The sequence below is a fragment of the Nansenia antarctica genome (assembly GCF_963989245.1).
Source record: "Nansenia antarctica genome assembly, chromosome: 1".
NCBI classification, from domain to species: domain Eukaryota; kingdom Metazoa; phylum Chordata; class Actinopteri; order Argentiniformes; family Microstomatidae; genus Nansenia; species Nansenia antarctica.
The window spans coordinates 46798530-46818155 of NC_137674.1; the positions used below are offsets into that span (position 1 = coordinate 46798530).

At 44.3% G+C, this 19626-nt stretch overlaps 1 protein-coding gene across 1 annotated transcript in view; it reads left to right on the plus strand.

Annotated features, from left to right (window-relative positions):
• The window catches only part of LOC308168647 (MAM domain-containing glycosylphosphatidylinositol anchor protein 2-like), a gene marked incomplete at its 3' end in the record, with an annotated part of 167235 nt that overhangs the window by 89926 nt on the left and 57683 nt on the right, over positions 1-19626 (plus strand). The window contains exons 7-8 of the mRNA XM_080543250.1: positions 1018-1347; positions 6365-6658. Of these exons, the coding sequence (XP_080399376.1) occupies positions 1018-1347; positions 6365-6658 (624 nt within the window). The remainder of the gene's footprint in view (positions 1-1017; positions 1348-6364; positions 6659-19626) is intronic.

A 19626-nucleotide genomic window follows, 5' to 3' on the forward strand; every position in this document is an offset into this window, starting at 1 on the left:
CCACCCAACTTGGTAAATGTTCCATTTCTATTATAACTGGGACCTTTTTGTTATGCTGTGTGCTTGATCTATGTTCATCAAATAGTGAATATATGAAATATTAATCACCAAATAGATGGAAAAAGCGAAAGACTTTTGAAAACGAGATTATTTGTTGTCCATTGATGTCAAAGTAAATTAACAGCAGGGGAATGTATTAAATAAATATATATTTGACTAATGTTCCGGAATATGTTCAATGCTTTTAGTTGCTCTGGGAGCTATTTTTTTTAACTTAAAGGTATATGGAAAAGTGCTGTTTATGGATAACACTGTGGGAAAACACTTAATGAGGCCATTGTAGTGAAGCGTGTTTGTCTGTCCTCCGGGAGACGTCTGTGACAGTCAGAATTAACTCAGAAAGCAAAACATCCTCATGTGATTTGTTCATTCAAACAGCCGCATCTGAAATAATACTCCTTCCAACTGAATCCTTGACTTAGCTGCTGTTGTTGCTCTTAAAGGTGTACTCTCTAATCCCTTCCTCCACCTACTGTGCTCCATTAACATATGTATTGTACACAAACTCAAGGATTAGTCTTGGTGAATGTCACTCCCGCTGTGACTGTCTTTCTGAGTCAGTTGAAGTGCGTGACCAAGGACAAGGGGGCAATTCAATTACCCAGTGGAACCACTTTAGTGGCCGTTATGCCGCAGACCGAGTATTAAACATTATAGCTACTATGTCTCTGCACGTTTGAAGAAGGGTTGCTTCTGGATCACTTCCTTAGTAACACATAAACGTACTGTGTATGTGCTTGCTGTAACTATGTCAGGGGAGTAACCGTCCTCCGATTTCTACCTCCACCAGCCTCCACTTTAACTGTATGCAAACTGAGGGATGGGTCTTGGGATGAATGTCAACTCTCCAATTGGGTTTCTCTCCCTCTCTCTCTCTCTCTCTCTCTCTCTCTCTCTCTCTCTCTCTCTCTCTCTCTCTCTCTCTCTCTCTTTCTCTCTCTCTCTCTCTCTCTCCAGGTTTGAAGAAGGGTCGCTTCTGGATCACGCCGGACCCCTACCACAACGACGACAACATCCAGATCGGCCGCGAGGTCAAGATCTCCTGCCAGGTGGAGGCCACGCCCCCGGAGGAGCTCCAGTTCGGCTGGCTGAAGAACGGCCGCCCGCTGCGCAGCTCCGAGCGCATGGTCATCACCCACACGGACCCCGACGTCTCCCCGGGGACCACCAACCTGGACATCATCGACCTCAAGTTCACCGACTTCGGCACCTACACCTGCGTGGCCTCGCTGAGGAACGGAGGGATCCCCGAGATCAGCATCGACGTCAACATCTCGTCCACGACCGGTGAGTTGGGTTCTCATCCTGCCGGACGGCGGCTCCATCTCCGATAGTCTAGTCGAGCATCCCGCCCGCACGGACGGAAAAGTGGAGCAACGTAGACGTTAACTTCTCCGCCAGTGCTGGTCAGAGTGTGTACTCATCCTTGAGCTGCCTTTGTCCCTATGGTCTAGTTAGTCTAGTACAGCATCTCCGGAACCAACAAAAAAGTAGATTGACATGTACATTGACATCAACATCGATGTGAATGTCTCCTCCACTACAGGTGACAATTTTTTGGAATGACTGATTTGTTTATTGAAGTGTCTTCCACTTTACCCCACTTTACCCCGGCCTATAAGGACCTTGGGAATGATAGCCTAACTAAAGTCTGATGCCTTATTGGAAACACGCCCAGAACTCTTGTGCTCAGGTTCCAGGCTAAAGTTTTTGGGCTAAAGTTCCTATATGGAACAAAGGCTATTGGGAGTCCTTCTAGCCGTACCTCCTTTCTTACATGGCTTAGTCTCAATAGTAGGGTTTCCTGAAATAGCATAGACTGTTTGTCTCCTGTCGTGATGGGTTAAAGAGACACGGCAGGTACCCATCGCGTCCTTTTACCTATGAACACTCTTGAAGTAGGAGAGAAAAGGAGGAGAGGAGTGTCTTTGAGACATCCTCCATCCCCCCCTACCATCCCACCCTCCCTCCCTCCCTCCGTCCCTCCCTTTTTCCTTTCCTTCGTTCGTCTATATGATGGGAAGTACACATTGTCCTAACAGGACTGACAGATAAAGATCAGTGTTGGTGTTTTAAGCGTACACACTGAGTGTGGAGTGTTAACAGGATTGTGGTCACGCCAGCTTGTTATCAACCGGGATCTGTCCATTCAATCAGCATTAAATCAGGACTAATTGAAGTGGATGTGCAGCTAATGTTTGCTAGCACATGAATGCCGTACTTTAAAACCCTAATGATTGTTTACAGCCTTGGTAGCGCGGGTTAACCTGTGTTATTTTCTCTTAATTAGCTACCAGTCTCCATCCACTCCGTCTCCACACTGTGTTCACTGGCTCGGGAACTGATAGGGTACAGACAACCAAATAACCGTCATATTTTGGAGATAATGAGTTTGTTATTCACGAGAGATATGTAGGAGATGCTGAAATGAAAAGCACAGGATCCTGTCATTATTCCTCTACCCTTCTCTCATGGGTGATTTTGGCAGCGAGATGTGAAAAGGGAAGAAACGCCAGTTAGACGGCCATTACAACGTCGGTGCGCATTAGAACTACTTAGTGGAGAGGCTCCAATCCATAAACAATTCAACCAGAAATAGATTGTCTATTTGTGCTGTGGAGGAGCTTTGTAGGACATGTTAATGTGGACTGACCTGGAAACACACACGCGCGCACGCACACACACACACACACACACACACACATCTCTCTTGTGCAGATCTCCTGCTGCTACTTATGTAAGTCTCAGCTGGTGTGTGCACGTGTGTCTTGGTGTTGTGTGCATTTCTATGTGTGTGTGTGTGTGTGTGTGTGTGTGTGTGTGTGTATGTGCGTGCGTGTGTGTGTGTGCGCGTGTGTGTGTGTATGCGTGTTTTTAACCAGGCCTATCTAGCTGTCTGTACTGGTTTGTCAGATTTTTGGGCTGTTTGGTCCCCTGTTGTCACCCAAGTGTCTCTGTGGCCAACGGAGCATACTCAAACACGCATTACAAACAACTTCTATCAGCTTTGCATAGCCAGGCCCGTCCACAATGATTGGGCTGGGTTGTAGATGGTGCTATTGGATGACTTTGGCGCACCCAGTGGGGAGCTGAACCTCTCTGGGCCCTGCAGCAAGGGAGCCTATCAGACCCAATAAATGACCAGGTTTGCCCAGGATCTCCATTTGTTGAACTGCGTTCCCTCTCCCTGTTACATATTTGTAGCTGTTTTCTATTCATAGCTTTTATTTCTGAGTACCGCCGCTGCCCTCGAAGCAGGGATTGCTCTAGCAGATGAAGGGCAAATTGATACAAGGATGTCACAGTTATATGCATAGCACTGTTAGTGAGGGGGGGGTGGGGGGGTGGGGTAGAGGAAGAGAAGGACTGAGAAAGAGGAAGGTGGAAGATGAAGAGGAGGAGGGATGGAGGATGGAAGAAGAGGAGCGAGGGAGAAAGAGGAGGGGGGGGGGGGGGGGGGTGAGGAAGAAAAAGGAGGAGGGAGGAGGGAGGCAGGGTTGGAATAGAGAGAGGAGGAAGGAGGAAGGTTGCCAGGGTGACTTGGCCTGAATACACAGTGTCAAATCAAAGGATTTCCACAGAGTAATTGTGACGAAGCGAAAGGAAGAGAGGAAGTGAGTCACACAGTAACCTAGTGGTCACCAGCCCTGGCCCTGGGCTTCAACAGGCTTCAGTCAGCATGTTTGGCATTTAGCAGACGCCTTACTCCAAAGCGACTTACAATCAATACATTTGACTAAGTAAGTGAATCATCAATCGACCAGTTGTAGCAGGAAAAGTAATCTAGCTCAGGCCAGCGGCCATTGGAAGTCATCGTGCTAGAAGAACAAAGTTTTGCGGGGGGGGGCCTGGCTAGGAGTGCGTTGCAGTAGTCAAGGCGGGAGATGACCAGTGACTGGGTCAAGAGTTGCGCTGATTCTCTGGTGAGGAATGGACGCATCCTTCTGATGTAGTGGAAGAATCTGCAGGAGCGTGCTGTCGCTGTGATGTTCTCTGCACAGGATAGGTGGTTGTCCAAGATAACTCCAAGGTTCTTGGCTGTCTGGGAGGAGGTTACAGTAGAGTTCTCCACTGTGATGGAGAAGTCTTGGAGAGGGCAGGCTTCAACAGGCTTCAGTCAGCCCTGGCCCTGGGCTTCAACAGGCTTCCAGTCCCGCAATATACATCTTATCAACTTTGATCATCGAGAGCTTCAGGGCACACAGTCGTGATGGTGGGTTGGTTCATAACCAGCAGTCCCAGCGGTTATGTCCATGGGGGTGGCAGAGTTTCAGGTCATGAACTATTGTGTAGATGAAGGGCAGGTGGGTGGTGAGTGGGTTGAATAAAGATAAAACTGCATAAGAATACCAAGAATGTCTAAATCTTGTGCAATTCATCCTGTATCAATAGACTGCGTTGAGGTTTTTCTTTCATTCTTTTTTATCTGGCATTAGTGTGTAAGCCTAAGCTTTAGGGCCTAACTGTACGTGTCAAATACACACAAATCGCCAAATGCTATTGGGAAGTTGTCCAGAAAAGGTTCATGTTGAAGCTGAGGCAAAAAGGACAAAAAGGTCTTGGAGTTTTATACAATAACAAAAGAGCTGCGAAATACAATTCCCTCCATAAGAATTGGAAAGCAGAAGCATTTTGTCTTCTTTGCCTTTGACTACTAACAGTTTGGTTTGAAATCAAACAGTTTCTATGAGGTAAACATAGAGATGATCAACCTTTATTCAATGTTTTCTTTGTTCAGATTGGTATCACCATTTAGAAATGACAACCCTTTTCCCCCCCAAATGACCGGAAGATGGGCTTGACAAGTGTGTTCCGTCACATCGTTGTGCAGGCATAAGCGAGCTGTCAATGTCTAGGATTGATTCTAGGTTTTGCATTTTCCTTTGGCATGTGCTATTGGCATTGTCAGCATGAGGACCAAAGAGACATCAATGAAAGTCAAGGAAGCCATTATGAGGCTGAAATATCAGAAATATATCAGAAATATAGCCAAAACCTTAGACTTACCAGAATACCGCCATCCCAACTACAGAGGCTTCACTGCAAGGTGCCAACCATTAGATATCCTCAAAAAGGATGCCCAGGGGGCGCTTAGGTGGCGTAGCAGGTTAAGCGTTGACCATGTAACCACAGGGTCCCTGGTTCGATTCCGCCCGGGGACATATCCTGCATGTCATCCCTCCTCTCTCTCTCACCCATCCTTCCTGTCTAAATCTCTACTATATCTGTCAATAAAATGAAAAAAAAGATGGTCAGGTTATAGTTTGTAAAAGGCCTGGAGGTCTGGAAAATGGTCTGGTGGAACCAGAGTCACCAGAGTCACCAGAGTCACCAGAGTCACCAGAGTAGAGGAACTTTTGGAGAAAAAAGGAACTGTCCAAGATGTACCTCATACCACCTGATCTGTGAAACATGGTGGAGGGGTTTGGGCATGTATGGTTTGGGCATGTATAGCTGCCACTGGAACTGGCTAACATGTCTAGCAGTAGATTGTATTCTGAAGTGTACAGAAAAATCTTGTCCCTCAAATCCCTCCAAATTCATTGGATGGCGCTTCATAATACTGTAAGATAATGACGCCAAACATACTGCCATAGCAACTAGGGGAGTTTTTCAAGGGCAAGGAGGTGGAAAATTCTTGATTAATAATAATAATAATAATAATAATAATAATCATAACTTGGATTTATATAGCGCCTTTCATAAAACCCAAGGACGCTTTACAATTTTAAAGGAAATGGTCAGACAGACAAAACTGAAAACAAACAAAACAAAACAGAAACAGTGACTAGGGGCCCAAGGCCTTGGTGAACAGATGGGTTTTGAAGGCTGATTTGAAGGAGTCCAGGGTGGGGGCTTTGCGGATCACTATGGTGAGAGAGTGACTGGCCAAACCTTGAGATTTGAATCAATTGAACATGCATTTAATTTCCTGATGATTACCTGAGGAGTTTAGGCAGAAGGACTTCAAAATAAACAACAACTGAAGATGACTGCAGTACAGACCTGGCAGAGCTTTACCCAATGGGGTCAATAGGTCACAGACTTCAGGCAGTTATTGCATGCAAAGAATTGTCTACCAAATACTAAACATGAGTACTTTATTTGGACATTGTATGAGGGTGAGTATGTTTAAAAAATGTTGCAAATCTAAAAAAAAAGTCACTGTATCTCCCCCAGTCCCTCCAGAGCTGACAGCAGGGGAGGTCTCCTCTGGACTACCCAGGAAGGTGAGCCGGTGGTGCTGCCTACCTGCTGTCAGACCTCCTCATGTCAACCCTGTGTCCTCTCTGTCTCCCCCCAGTCCCTCCAGAGCTGACGGTCCCTCGGGGGAAGTCTCCTCTGGTGACCCAGGAGGGGGAGACAGTGGAGCTGCAGTGTCTGGTGTCAGGGAAGCCCAAGCCCATCATCCTGTGGTCACGGGCGGACAAGGAGGCGCCCATGCCGGACGGCGCCCTGCAGACGGAGAGCTACGACGGCATGCTGAGGATCGTTAACGTCTCCCGGGAGATGACCGGCACCTACCGCTGTCAGACCAGCCAGTACAACGGCTTCAACGTCAAACCCCGCGAGGCGCTGGTCGAGCTCACCGTACAGTGTGAGTAGACATGACCATGTGTTATAGTGCTGTGTTTGTGTGTGTGTGTGTGTGTGTGTGTGTGTGTGTGTGTGTGTGTGTGTGAGTATTAGTAAACATGACCATGTGTTATACTCTAGTACAGTGTGTGTATGGTGTGCTTTGTACTGCATGTATGTACTATACTACAGTATGTGCTCAGTGACTTATAGTGCAGAGTGAATAGGAGGCGAGGGGTTTCTAGACTGGGATTGGGGCAAACACAGACATTAAGGCACAATCTTGAACTTGCATTTCGGCTTGGTCAAATTATTTAGTGGCACTTACAGTACACCATGTGGAACACCCAGTTTACAGGTGCAGGGCAGCACTTTGGACTAGTATAACAGTTACAGATTGTACCTTTAGGAGTACAGGTGTCTCTTTCACGTACTGTACAGTATGTTTCTCATCTGTATTGGTGATAGTCAGTAAGATAATATTAGATAAGATCAACTTTATTGTCCCTGAAGAAAAGATGTCATTGACACTCAGTAGGCGTGTATAAACAATCTTTAACCTAACATCATAACGTATGTATGTAATGTATCGCATTCGGCTGTAGCTGTGGATCATTAATCATAATATCTGTCTACCTAATAGCTATCAATCAGCATATCCAATCAGAAGAGAGAGAGCATCAATACATCATTAGTCTAAATTAGCCACAACCTTGGTATGTTAGGCTCCGCTTTTGTTTTTTCGTTGTCAAATCGCCCCCCCCCCCCCCTTTTTTTTTTTCTAATCATGGAAACGTCTGCATTCAATTTCCCGGCGGTGTAAAAGGTTAATCTCACAACATCAATCCCCTTGTTGTCACTCCCATGTTCCCAAGAAATGGGTTCTTGCGTGACTTTGACTCGCCCACACAGAACCGAGTACTGTACTGTATGGAGGGTCATACGAGATAATAGCCATAATAGGCTACATTCACCAGAAATGAAAGGGCTTTTGTGTAATCAGTCATAGTGTTAATTGACCTTGTCAAACCTCACTGTACACGCATCTCCCAGCAGAGAATGAGGTGGGGACATGACAGGTGGGGGGTCAAACGTTTCATTGCGTTTGTGTTCCTGTAACATCAAAGGTGGGGGTTTGGGGGGGTGGGCTTGGATTGGCTGTTGAAATTCCGAGCTGGAGCTGCTCAGATCTTCACCACTTCTCACTGACTCATGTCACGCCTCCTTCGGAAAAATCACACCAACCTTCTCCAATTCACTCTGCATAGAGAGCAGGGTCCACCGGACGAACCCTGAACATCCGGAGGGTGTGTGTGTGATGATGATGACGATGATGATGACGATGATGTGTGTGTGTGTGTGTGTGTGTGTGTTTGTGCCCTACTACAGAGGAGCTGTGAGTCAGTGCTTCCTCCTCGAGGCCAACTGGCATCAGAGATGTCCTTAGGAGGTTTGTGGAGTGTGGAAAAGCGCAGTGAAGGAATGAAGGCATGGAGGGGTGGAGGAGGGAGGAGGGAGCAAGGGTCTACAGGGATCGACAGTCGGAGAAATCAAAGTTTCTACAGTAGCTACAGAAGCTCCAATATTGGATTTCAGTGGAAAGCTGCCCCTATAGAGCTCTGAAGCGTGCTGGCAGAATGTACTTCGTTTGAGTTCATTGAACTTGCTTCTGGTTCAAGCCAAAAATCTCTATTCATTTTTTTTCCATCTGTGTGTCACACTCTCTCTCTCTCTCTCTCTCTCTCTCTCTCTCTCTCTCTCTCTCTCTCTCTCTCTCTCTCTCTCTCTCCTTCCCTCTCTCTCCCCATCCCCCCCCCCTCCTTCTCTCTCTCCCCCTCTCTCTCTTTCCCTCCCTCCCTCTCTCCCCCCTACCTCCCTCCCTCCCCTCCTGCTCTCTCTCTCTCTGTGCTGTGGATGAGTGCCTAGAGCAGTGTATTGACACAGATAAGGTGGTGTAGGACATGACAGTTGTCTGTTCCTAACACCAAGGAGGACTAGGCGTCCTATCAGAGGGGGGCAGGTGGACAATATGGAGCCACAGGATTGGCCGATGCGAGAACTTTCATCTTCCTGACATGTTAATGTAAATATTACAGCGTTAAAAGCTGGCGAGTCGTCGTGCTCATGCTTGATTAACCACTTCACACTCTCTTCCTAATGTGGCCTTGTTTAATATTCTAGCACTAAAACAACCAGCCAGTGGTTTGGTTTGTCTGTAGACAATGAAACCACCCCTTCTACCTCTGCCTTTTGACACTGCTGAGCAGACCTGGGCAAAAATGCCTTTTGAAGTGGCTTCGAATATTTGATTTTTCTTTTTTGTGGTGCTTGATTTAGATTATGTTGTGTGTGTGTGTGTGTGTGTGTGTGTGTGTGTGTGCTCGTGCATGTGTGTGTGTGTGTGTGTATGTGTGTGTGTGCGTGTGTGTGTGTGTATGTGTATGTGTGTGTGTGCGTGTGTGTGTGTGTGTGTGTGTGCTCGCGCGTGTGTGTGTGTGTGTGTGTGTGTGTGTGTGTGTGTGTGTGTGTGTGTGTGTGTGTGTGTGTGTGTGTGTGTGTGCTCGCAGGCGTTCTTACCCCCGCTGTTGTCTATGACTCATTGATGTTATATGTCATTATCCATCCATGCTAACCGCTCTCTCAATGACGTAACCCTCTCCACGCAGGGACGTCCTCATCTACTGAGGTTAATTCATGAGGAGGAATGCTGCATTATTACACTCTAATCAAGTAAATTGACTATTGACTGATTCACTGCAGAGGGTACACACAGTACAGTACAGTACAGTACAGGACTGTAATAGCAATCAATTGAAGTGTGTCCACACTTTTGACTGGTACTGTACTTGGTTGATGTGCATATTTTGGACGCTGTGTTCTTCACTTGTGTTCTGAATTAGTTTACCTATTGGCTGCATTCTCTTCCGTCCTCTCGGCTGTGAAGATGGCTGCCATGTGAGATATTAATGATGAGTTCTCAGCACCCCGCCACGCTGACTCTCTACAGAGGACATCATATCCATTCATGTACGATTAATGTAAAGTTTCTAAGTACTCGGTGCCAAAATCCACAGTCTCTCTCTCTCTCTCTCTCTCTCCTCTTCATACCCTTTAGTAAGACGGAAATGGCTTGATTATTTAATGAATTACAGTTCTAAGCGTATCTCCTCCGACTCGTAATTACGCTACATTATGCTTAAGTCATGAAGTATTTCATTGGGTAATAACATCATGAGGTCTCATGTAGCGGTGTCAGTGTGTTGGAGTGTGATGGAGAACATGATGTGACAGTGATGTGTGAACTCATTGTTTGTGTTGTCTCTGGTCTCTCGGACAACAATCACATCAATGTCACACATCAAGGCAATGCCTCGGGGGGGGGGACGGACGACGACAATACCTCATGACACAAGTGCATGCACACACACACACACACACACACACACACACACACACACACACACACAAATATTTGCTTGTTATTTGTGTTCACAGTAAAGCCTTACGTCAAAGAACCCCAAAAAACAAAGGTCATACAGATTGTCATTGATATACTTGCCACACAGCTAAGCTTCCCATAACAGCTGACACAGAACAATATCTTGCAAGTTGCTTGGCTTTTTTCTTTGAGCGGCCTGCAATTTGCCTGAAGCCAAGGCCACTATGAAGTGTGATTAGGGGCTGGTATTTTAGCAGTTTTGTTGAAAAGGCTTCCTCTGTGTAAAGATCGAATGAGCAGCCTACTTTTAATATGGTTGGTTTTCATCAACAACAACTTGGTGGTTGAATCACACAGACTACAGCAGTATACATGATGTGCAGTAGTTTGTCTTTCCCTGTAGCTGCTACTGTTGCTCCTATCCTGTAGGCTAGCATCTCCACTGTGCTACTGTCGCTATATCCTAGAGCAGGGGTCGGCAACTAAGTTTGGCCAAAAAATTGAGCCACTAGATGGCGGGCCTGAACATAATCAAAGGCTAATTTAAGTAATTGATTGTTAAAAAATGTGACACGTTCTAATGCTTTGACTTTTCTTTCAAAAAATGTACACATCGCTAGTCAACTAACACAGCTTTTTTTGTGAGCCTGCTAACAATGTAAAGTAGTGTTCTAGTTAACTAGGTAGCAGTCCAATCGATTACGTTACAGTATTTTGGCTTGACTAGCGAGTTTGTGTTGTGATTCTCAACAACGTTGAAACGTAGTTTCACCCTTTTCCATATTTTTGAATAATAAATGTGTGGACTGACGATGTAGCGCAGCCTAACTTATTCTAATAATGATTTAACATACTTTTGTTCTGATAATTATTCCCCCCTCCTCCCAGACAAGGTCACATTATTATTGGATTGGTTGTTTGCGTGTCGGGTGAAGTTAGCTAAACATTTAACCTGCTAGCTAGCAAGAGAAACATCATGTCACTCTCCAAAGGTCTAAAGAGGAAAGTTGACAGTGAAAACAGGGCATTTAAAGAGGAATGGACAGCGAACTATACGTTCATCCTACCTGGTTTCATCAATGCAAAGCCGTTGTGAGACTCACATTTTACGTGCTCACAATGTTCCCTTTCTATACATGTGAGTCGTCCTTTTCGTCAATGAATGTGATAAAGACGCACAAGAGGAATCGATTGATGCATAAAAACCTTGAGAACTGCCTGCGGATTAAAGTGACGTCCATATCACCAGATATCAAGCAAGATATCGGCAAAAACCGATGGGAGATGCCACTTTTCACATTAAGTGAGTACCAAGCCTGTCATTATTGTATTTAATAACCTACACCGCATGTCGGCTATTTCAGCACCACGCGTTGTCCGCCTACTTATGATTCACCATGAGGGGTTCAGCGTCAGTGCGCTTCGCTGCCTGATTGTCTGTCCCTGTGTCATTCACTCTCAACATGGATAAAAGTACAATAAGCATTATTCAGGTGGAGGTCGATTCTCTATTCGGACATTATAGGCGCTATGTGGGACTGTCGGTCCGATATTGTGAAAAAGGAAAAGAAAAGTAAATTCTCAAAATAATCTGCTGGGCCAAATATTATTGGTGATGGGCCAGCAATGGCCCACGGGCCGCCTGTTGCCGACCCCTGTCCTAGAGGCTAGCACCTAAATGGACTGCACTTATATAGCGCCTTATTGCAAAGCGCTTTACAATGGCCTCTCATTCACCAATTCACACACACATTCACACACCAAATGGCGGCAAGCTACCATGCAAGGCGCCGGCCCGGGAGCAATTTGGGGTTCAGTGTCAGCATCTCCACTGTTAGCTGCTACTGTGGCTACTATACTGGAGGCTAACATCTCCACTGTTAGCTGCTACTGTGGCTACTATACTGGAGGCTAACATCTCCACTGTTAGCGGCTACTGTGGCTACTATACTGAAGGCTAACATCTCCACTGTTAGCGGCTACTGTGGCTACTATACTGAAGGCTAACATCTCCACTGTTAGCTGCCTCTGTGGCTACTATACTGGAGGCTAACATCTCCACTGTTAGCTGCTACTGTGGCTACTATACTGAAGGCTAACATCTCCACTGTTAGCTGCCTCTGTGGCTACTATAGTGGAGGCTAACATCTCCACTGTTAGCTGCTACTGTGGCTACTATACTGGAGGCTAACATCTCCACTGTTAGCTGCTACTGTGGCTACTATACTGGAGGCTAACATCTCCACTGTTAGCTGCTACTGTGGCTACTATACTGAAGGCTAACATCTCCACTGTTAGCTGCTACTGTGGCTACTATACTGGAGGCTAACATCTCCACTGTTAGCTGCTACTGTGGCTACTATACTGAAGGCTAACATCTCCACTGTTATCTGCTACTGTGGCTACTATACTGAAGGCTAACATCTCCACTGTTAGCTGCTACTGTGGCCACTATAGTGTTACTGTGTGAGATGGGTATTGCTGATGACTCACACACTGTCAATATCTGTATGTCATACATCCTCTCTTTCATAAATTCTTCCTCCTACTCTTCCTCGTCCTCATCACCCCCAACCCCCCCACCCTCATCACCCCCCTGGGGAGGTAAGGAAAGGGTAGGTGAAAGGAAGGCATGCTAGGAGATAATCCCTGTGCACACGACTCATCACTGCTCTAGTGCTGCTGTAGTAGTTGTGGGCCAGCTGGCCAACAATGTGTGTCACTGGCTGCATCATGTGTGCTTACATCTGTGACAACTACACCAGTCCTGATGCAGAGGCAGGCTGCGAGGGCGGGGGCGGGGGGGGGGGGGGGGGTGGGTGGAGAGGAGGATGAGAGAGAGAGAGAGGAGGGGGGGGAGTGGGAGAGGAAGGGAGGGAGGGTGAGAGAGGAGGATGAGAGAGAGGGAGAGAGAGGAGGATGAGAGTGAGAGTGAGAAAGAGATAGAGAGAGAAGAAAAGAGAAGAGGAGGATGTATCTAGACCAGGGGGAATGAGAGATTGCCCTGAATTTTCCCCAGCTTTAAGCCTCCAGATCGGCAGCATTACTCTGTTATATTGGTAATGAAATGAAAATAGCTTTTTTTTCCCTCCTCCCCCCTCTTCCCCTCCTCCCCTCCATCCGTCACCCACTACACAAAGTGACGCCATTAAAGCTGTAGGGCCATCTGTTAAGGCAGCCCTTGCAGTTAGCTGGACTGACCCAGTAGATGCTGCTGTCCTTAAGGTGTTAAATCTTCATGACCGATAATACATTACTTATTGTATTAATTTACCTTATCCTGTTATCATTGAGCTAGCACCGTATCTGATGATACTGGGGTCCTACTGTTTTAATAACATTATTCAATCCACTATGATTACCGGCAGTAGCTAAAATACTAGAACCAGCTGCTTACACCAGGGGAGGCTGGTGGAGGTAGAAATCGGAGGACGGGCTCATTGTAATGCAAGGGATGGTAAGAGGAATGGTATCACACACGTGTTTGATATCGTTCCTCAATCTGTTCCATGCATTACAATGAGCCCGTCCTCCGATTTCTACCTCCACCAGCCTCCACTGGCTCATACTGACTAGACACTGTGGTAGTAGTGTTAGACACAGATCTTGTGTAACCTTGAAACTTTTTACCGCGGTGACCTTCGGATCCCTCCGGAAGGACTGCGTCTCAGGAGGAGGCCCCCGGGGCCTCTGAAGTGCATTCTGGGCCGGTTCACCTGAGCGTGTCTCCACTGCTGTACTCTGCAATGCTGTAGTTGAAAAGACACAGCTCAATCACGCTCAGTGCTGTGTGATATATCCCGGACGCATGGCCAAAAGTGAAAGCTTAAGGGCCAATCCCAATTCACCCCTATGACTTCGTTTTCACCCCTATGGCTTGATTTGCACGTTCACGTTTAGGGGGAGGGCTGTCCCAATTCATATTTCATCGAGCCATGGCTTCATTTCGAGGGCTAACTATGACTTCGTTTCGAGCGATTCCAGGACCAGACTAGCTTCGAAGCCATAGGGGTACGCTACCCCTTGATTCCAGGATGCATTGCGAATCATCTACAGAAATCTTATGTCGCTCTATCTATAAAGATTTAAAAAATTATGATAACCATCTTATTATCTTAGTTTAATGTCATTACAATGCATTATAGACGTTTTATTTATAACAAGCATAACCAAAAAAAATCGCTTTTATGTCTGTGCTGTGTCTAACGTTACAGTAACGCAACGCTGCATGACAGTCGAGCATTTCAGAAATGTACAATCATAAATCAATTATTACCTGTGGCGTTTGACAGCGGATGATGGTACACATATGATAAGATGAATGTCAGGTGAAGGGCGGCAGGCCGAGATGTGTTGCTTCCTTATGATAATGAATTAATGCTCAAGGTAGACAATTAAGATAGATTTATTCCCATACAGCGCTGGGTCAGCCTCTCTCAACACACGGCAAGCAACGGTGAGAGGCACACACCTAATGACACTTTGCAGCGGCTTGATATAGGCAAAAGTTGCTGATCAAGCAGCCAGCTGTTTGTCATGCAAATCATTCCCAAAGACAGGGCTCCGTTGAGTCTAGGTAGGGTTGTTGACGAGAAGTCCCCATCTCCCAAAAGTGGCTGATTATCCTGACAACCCAGCTACCTGACCCTGGTCAGCTGACTGGCTGGTCCTAAATATACTGACCTATTGACCCAGGTTCTATGCTGGTCCCCACTAGCTGTGGTCTCTATATTTGGCTCAGGTCCAGTTACAGACAGAGAGTTTGCAGTTCTGTGTCAGCACTTTAGATATTACAACTTGCTGATAATCACCAATGATTAAAGTATTCAGGGTTTACCTAAGCACAATGATAAAATGCATCCTATCAGCCCACTCTTTTTTTTCTTCTCTAATGGATAGTAACTTTAATTATTTCTCTTTCTTTCCACATGGTTGAGATCCTGCATTCCTCCCCCGGAATCGTCTTTAAATGACTTTTCCCATGGACAAATGCAAGTTCCCAGTCATGTGGCCTGACAAAGTGAACAAACATCTCACTCCACTATTGACTTGGCATGAGTAAAAGGTCACTTTGTGGTTAACTACTCTGATTAATGATCACCTTCTTTGGATAAAAACCTTTGTTGTTTAAAGGAGAAAATATCCAAATAGGTTTCTCATTGCTATGTCTAACTACTCATTACAAATGAAGTAGGTATCATTTCCATCATTAATTCAAATCACATGTTTTTCCATAGTTTGTTACATAATTATACATTTTTAACAAATAGGGATATCGTCAATCAGTTTCTTTAGGTGTCTTCGATATCCTAGGTCGATCTTCAACAGAGGGACCATCATGCTTTTCCGGTCGCAATGAGGCACTATCTGAGACGCTGGAACATTGTTGTCTTTCGCCTTGTGTCCTCTTGTCTTGTTGCTGTGTTATTGAGAGACTCACAGTAGAAATTATTTCATTCACCATCGTGCTGCTTGCTCAAATGTTTTAACAGTGTTATTGAAACTCTAAATCCTTACCCCCTACTTTTCTCTCCCCTATTGTTCTATGTCCCCATTGTCTGATCTTAAAGGTTTAATCCTGTTGTGGTGAATACGTACAACAATTGTCAACAAACTGGCAAACTCCTGCAACTGAGTCTAGTGCGCTATTCGGTTTAACTCCCTGGATGTCACGACGCATGCGAACAAGATTAGTGTCAGAGTCTTCAGTTAAAGTAAAGTCTGTTTCGTTAGTTAACACCCAGAGCGTATACAGAACCGATAAAATTGTGGCCATCCATCTTATGCACCACGAGGCCAGGATCACACGGTTTCTCTCGGCACGCATCGTCTGTCCGGTATCTCTTGTCCTAGTTTCAATCTTAATTCACAACAACATCAAGAATAATTGTTAATAGCAGAGATAGTCATCATTATAGTCCTGGCATCAGTAATCGTTTGTCATAATACGTGTTTTCCCCTTTGCTTGGGTCTCATCGTCAGAGTTGAGAGTGGGTTGGGCCCCCTGTGGTCCCCCCCCTCTAGTGAGTTCTGCACTTGCCTGCTGAGACATTTTTAGATACAGGGATTGCACAATCGTTAAGTACAGGTAGACAGACATTGAGTTTCTCTCAAAATGGTTAACTCGTCCTTCATCAATGCTCCTAGAGGAAACAAAAAGATTCGTCATTTGAAGTTCATGCCATGAGTATCAAACCAGGACGTGTTGTGAAAAACCGTGAACCGGTCCTTTAATATCCAAATCAGTCTTCAATGCTTAGTTTATTTACTATCAATGTGCAATCTGAGTCAATTCCCATAAGCATACTTTTAATGAGGTAGATAGGTTCTATTCTACCCGTATGTTAAAAAATTCTGATCATAATCATAACTGATGGCTTGAATACTTCCCCGTTGGTCTATGTACACTATAAGCTTATTTTGCATTAAGATTTAAATTTGCTGTGAACATTTAAATGTTCTATCCCTCTCTTATAGTCAAATATTTCTCAGTCAATCACCCGTTGGTTTTAGTAGATTTATCAGAGACACTCTTGAGTCAGTGTGAATGGTTCTTTATCATAAATGTTGCTTTAATGTGTAATGCTCGTGCATTCAGCTGTTGGCCGATTAACACTGTTGATTGTGAAGTACTGTCATATTCGTATGTGTAATTGCTTTATCAAAGTCTGTAGTCTGTCATGTCATTATCATGTTTCTGCTTCCAAACAGAAAAACAACATTTTCATTTACAGTTACACAGAGAATTATCATTTGTGGTTTCCCCTTTCTCTCATCCGGTTCAATCGTTCACTGTCATTTCAGCCCCCACTTCTGTTAGATTGGCCCTCAGCAACGCCCCCGTTTTTTAGTCCGTCGCTCAGTTTTTCTGCATTTTCTTGGTTCTGCCAGGAGACAGAATTGGCAAGAGTTGTGTTGTCCGTTCGGGATTATTCATCAATCAAAATGTCACATATTCCTCTTTGCTTGTGTGAACATCAACAGTCATCAATGCATGTCTCTGTTTACTAAGTAAATTCAAATGTTACGTTTACTGAGTCAATGCAGAATTGTATGATAATTACAATAAGAGACAACTACATTTTCATCTCTAACACTTCTATGTGTTCTCTGCGTGTCTGTGTCACCGAGCTGCGTCTTGTTTGCAAGGGCAGTTCTATTAATAGCGTAGGTTCCGGGTGTCGTCTCTGGTACAGCGTTGTGGAGCAGTGTTTTCCCCTCGTCTCTTTACCACTTTTCTGCTGTTGGTGCTAAGCTATTTAGCTTGTCCTGAAAATACAATAGTTATTCATTTCACTCTTTATCATTTGTTTACAATATGTTAATCAATACAAGGATTATTATTACTTAACTCAATGATTTCCCTATAACTCTATCACTCGACATGCTTCACGTAAGACTTCATTACCCATAATGCTTAGTATTCATTCCAACCCTCTAGGTCCGTGTATTGCGCAAGCTCCAAGACTTGTGGTTGGTGTTGCTTATTAAACAATCCCAAAGCTTCTAATTCCCTTATTCGTTTTTCAATCAATGCTGGTGTCATTGAGAAAATGTCTGGTGTTGATAATTTGAAGTTCTTTGCATCTTCTCCAATACCATCTAGAATCATATTTGTAAAGAATGCGTTAGGTTTGTCATCTAATTCCAAATTCGCCTTTTCTCTCCAGGTATTTTGGAATCTGATTACAAAGTCAGACATTGTTTCATTAGGCTTACGTTTACAGTTCAGAATTTGTGAGATATCACGGTTTTGGCTGGCATGTTCGTTTAGAAATTTGGTTAATTGTTCAATGTGAGTCACTTTGTGTTGTTTATTAAACCATGGGAATCGTTCATTAATTGTATTACCTCTACATGGCCCATCATTATCTTCATTCAAAGTTTCACAAGCATTTATCAAAGTATCAATTTCAACATCTGGCATTAACGTGATCAGAATGTATCTTAAATCCGTGCCATTCAAATTACCATGTAGCAACATTGTTTTATACCAATTTATGAATCCTTTTGGGTTAATCAAGGGTCTGGGTGCGTCGACTATGATTGCAGATACGTCGGTCAGGGTTAATGGTTTATACAGTACTTTCTCCTCTATATTTAACAATGGTGCCTGCACCCGGATCACGCTGCGTATCACAGTCTGCTCCGCCTGTTCCGGCTGTACAGGAGGAGACACGCTCTGTATCTCCTTTACCTTGGGTATAGGGTTAAACCTATTGTGTTCCTTCTTTCTGACAATATTACCAGGCCATTGATTAGACATTATTACCCATGCTTGATAGACTTCTTTCATGTAATCAATATCCCATAATGGGTCGCAAATGCTTTTGTTTGATATCAAATATTCATCAATAATCTTTAGTTTATTCTTTTCAAAACTCCCGATACTTGGGAAATTATCGTCACTCCATTCCGCAATCTTTGTTAGAAACGGTTCTGCATAGAATGGTCCTAATTTAAGTAAAATCCATCCTTTTGGTGTCACTGTATCAGTGTATTTTATCGGAATATCAATTATGTGTGGATCAATTTCCAATAGTTTATTAATAGCTTTCTTTTCCCCTCGTGGCAAGTCCCTAACCGACTTGTACTTAATAATCCGTTTCTCACAATTTACCGTCCTAGACATTCGATTCCCCATGTTTGATTAATTACACTGCACACAATGTTAGTAAAAAGGAATTCTTTTATCTAAATTGTCTCGTTAGAGCTTTATAGTTACCCAATTTGTGTTATATACTTTAATTCAGTCTGTTGCATTGCGTCTCATCAAGGTCATTTAAATCCACGTCTCATCTGTTCTCTCCTGTCTCAATAAATCAATCTTGTCACTCAAATCTGTTGCGCTGTAACATTAACACAAATGCCGTATCCGTTCAACTTCTTATCGTCCTACAACTGTCTTTTTACCGCTGACCTATATCTTTCATTATAATGTTTCTCTACATAATACCACATTACTAGACCCCTTATAAACACTTTCTGTAAATCACACTTCAAATTACATACCATAACCACTTTCGTGTCAATACCTTATTCATTTAACCATCTTAATCAACATTCTACTTCATAGTTTCAATTGACTCAAGCGTGCTTCTGCAGTTCACCTTATTTCCTGTCAAATACCTCAATATGTCTGTACCTTACAGATAAACAAATAAAAACCCCCGGAATGCCCAATTCCGTTTAATCAATTCTTCTATGAATTAATCAATATCCAGTGTCAGTATTAATCTCCTCCAGAGTGACACCTAGCAGCTCTGTCCTTTTTATACCGTATTATCCTATATGTGGATTAATGACCTTCATGTTCACACCAATACTCAACCTTTAATATTTAGTCAAATCTAGTCATTGGCCCCCCCATCATCAAATTCATCCCCTTTCCTTCATTCAAGGAAAAAAAATTACAGGTTTTTCCCTCTAGAACAACAATTCAGGTTAAGCACACAACCACACTGGTTTATCTGCCTTACCTGTCTCGCTGAATCTAGGATCCTGTTCGTTAAACGCCAATTGATAAGATGAATGTCAGGTGAAGGGCGGCA